The 2,500-nt window shown below is 32.0% G+C and overlaps 1 protein-coding gene across 2 annotated transcripts in view; it reads left to right on the forward strand.

Moving 5' to 3' along the window:
- The window catches only part of LOC137623157 (pro-resilin-like), a 15,577-nt gene extending 14,180 nt beyond the window's left edge, over positions 1 to 1,397 (forward strand). Inside the window, exons 2-3 of one of the 2 annotated variants that reach the window (XM_068353855.1) lie at positions 826 to 897; positions 1,017 to 1,397. In XM_068353855.1, the coding sequence (XP_068209956.1) occupies positions 826 to 897; positions 1,017 to 1,322 (378 nt within the window). In that variant the 3' untranslated portion in view covers positions 1,323 to 1,397. The remainder of the gene's footprint in view (positions 1 to 825; positions 898 to 1,016) is intronic. The other variant, XM_068353854.1, reaches the window with a different exon arrangement.
- The last annotated feature ends 1,103 nt before the right edge of the window (positions 1,398 to 2,500 follow it).

Here is a 2,500-nt window from a genome sequence, read left to right on the forward strand (position 1 = left end):
TTTATATATATACAATTAGATATATATATATATATATATATATATATATATATATATATATATATAATTTATATATATACAATTAGATATATATATATATATATATATATATATATATATATATATATATATATATATATATCTAATTGTATATATATAAATTATATATATATATATAATTTATATATATACAATTAGATATATATATATATATATATATATATATATATATATATATATATATATATATATATATATTTATGTGTGTGAGTGTGTGTGTATGTATTCCTAATGTATATATATATATATATATATATATATATATATATATATATATATATATATATATATATATATATATATACATATAACATTCTTTCACAAGTTCTGATAACGCAATTATTGGGCGTAACTGTTAAGAAACCTAAATTCTTTTCCCTTTTTTCATTTTTTTATTTGTGTTTTCGTTGTAAAGACCACGCCTCCAGACATCAGTTCAGTATATAAAGCGTTGGGATTTTGGGAGAAGTATCGACTCCTCTGTTGAACAGCTTCTCAATATGTACACCCAGGTGATTACTCCTTCATTTGTGTTCTTTTGTTTTTAGCTTTTATTTTAATTAATTTTCACAATATAGATTTCATGTATTTTACTTAAAATTGCATTCATGTTGGCCACCGATCTGTTATCCTGTGTGTAAAGTGTGTTTGAGGGTGAACTGTTGACATATATCTCAAAATTACCTATGTTTCACTATATGGTAAAATATTTCTTTATGTTTTGAAGTGTATATTTCTACTTTACGAAATTCCCTAATTTTTCAGGTTATCTTCGTCCTCGGCTTGGCAGCCATGGTGGCAGCTGGCAGCTTCGAATCTTATGAATATTCTCGAAGGGTAAGACTATATAAAGAGTTTTCTTTTTCAATTTTACTCTTAATTATTGTTTCATAAAATACAATTAAAACTTCCTGTAGCATAGCAATACAGTATACTAAATCCTGTGATGTCTTCAGGATTCATCTGAGGAGTCCTACGAATCCAGCGAGGCTCGTTACAACTTCAACTGGGCTGTGGACCACGACCCTTCCAGCAACGAATTCGGACACCAGGAGACCCGAGATGGAGACGACACCCAGGGGTCGTACTACGTCCAGCTTCCCGACGGTCGTCTGCAGACTGTCAAGTATTTCGTCGACGGAGACTCAGGCTACGTGGCTGAAGTCAACTACGAAGGAAGTGCTTCATTCGAGTCAGGCTCAGCTGAGTCCAACGAGAGGCCAAGATACTACTATGGTTCCGGCTCCAACGAGTCCAAATAGAAGCCTTTTATACTAGGATCTATTTATTCAAGATTTGAAGATGATTATTTATATTAAATTATTCCAACAATTATGTACATTACTATGAATAAATTTATTTTAATTCTATCTTTCTTTTTTCAATATTTGCCTATACTGAGAATTGATAAATATTACTCAAAAAATCATATGAGTATCAAATGTTGCACATTATTTTATTAATAAATATCTAAAACATTTTAGAAAATAAGTATGAAACTGCTGAGATTGTATAAAACTTCAAGATAATGGAAAAACAAGTTTTTTTGTTGCTATTTGGAAAAAACTTTAAACTTATGCTGATGGTTGCTATCACAACAGAAAATATATAATTTTAGACATATACATTACAATTTCTAGGACAAGAAAATATTATTATTCTATAGTGAAAAAGTAGTAAAATTTTCATAATATACCTTGTCATATAAACATTTTGAAACTTTGTATTCTTTTTGTGACAGACCGGGTGTAAAATTTCAAAAGTTATGACTGAAGAACCAAATTTTAATAGGAAAACTAACACAAGAAAACCACCTAACCTAACCTAGGAACCATATCTTTACCTACTTACCTACTTGGGCCCACTGTAACCGACCTCACTCAGACTGTCATATCCTTAACCTACCCTTAAGACTAAGTCTCAACCCTGTGTATCCTTCCCCCCAGGCTTCACACATCAAAAGGTAACACTCAATCATATTTCATAAATCGTAAAACTAGTTTCATATCGCATTTCACATGAAGATAAATTCTCTGCCTGGTGATCGCTAGACTGGGGTTCGAGTGCCGCTTAAATTGTTAGTTCCTTTCGTATCTGGAACCTCACCAACCATGTGAGCTAAGAATGGGGTTTCTGGGGAAGCCTATTGATTTACCTTGCCTGGCCTTCCGTGGTCCTAGCTTAGGTGGAAATGGGGTTTGAGCACTGATTGTATATATACAAGGTCAGTCTCTCAGGCTTTGTCCTGCTTGCTAGGGCAATGTTACTGTCCCTTGCCTCTACCATTCATGACTGGGCGTTAAACCTTCAAACATTTTCCCTGAAAAGAAAATCGATTCGACAACTTGATAAGAATGTTTATGCCTGTCCCAAAGGGCTGCATTCACCACACTATCTATTTTGACCTTTTAGAAAAGGATGCGAAAAATTTCACATTTCT

The sequence above is a fragment of the Palaemon carinicauda genome, chromosome 30 (assembly GCF_036898095.1).
Source record: "Palaemon carinicauda isolate YSFRI2023 chromosome 30, ASM3689809v2, whole genome shotgun sequence".
In the NCBI taxonomy this organism is placed as follows: domain Eukaryota; kingdom Metazoa; phylum Arthropoda; class Malacostraca; order Decapoda; family Palaemonidae; genus Palaemon; species Palaemon carinicauda.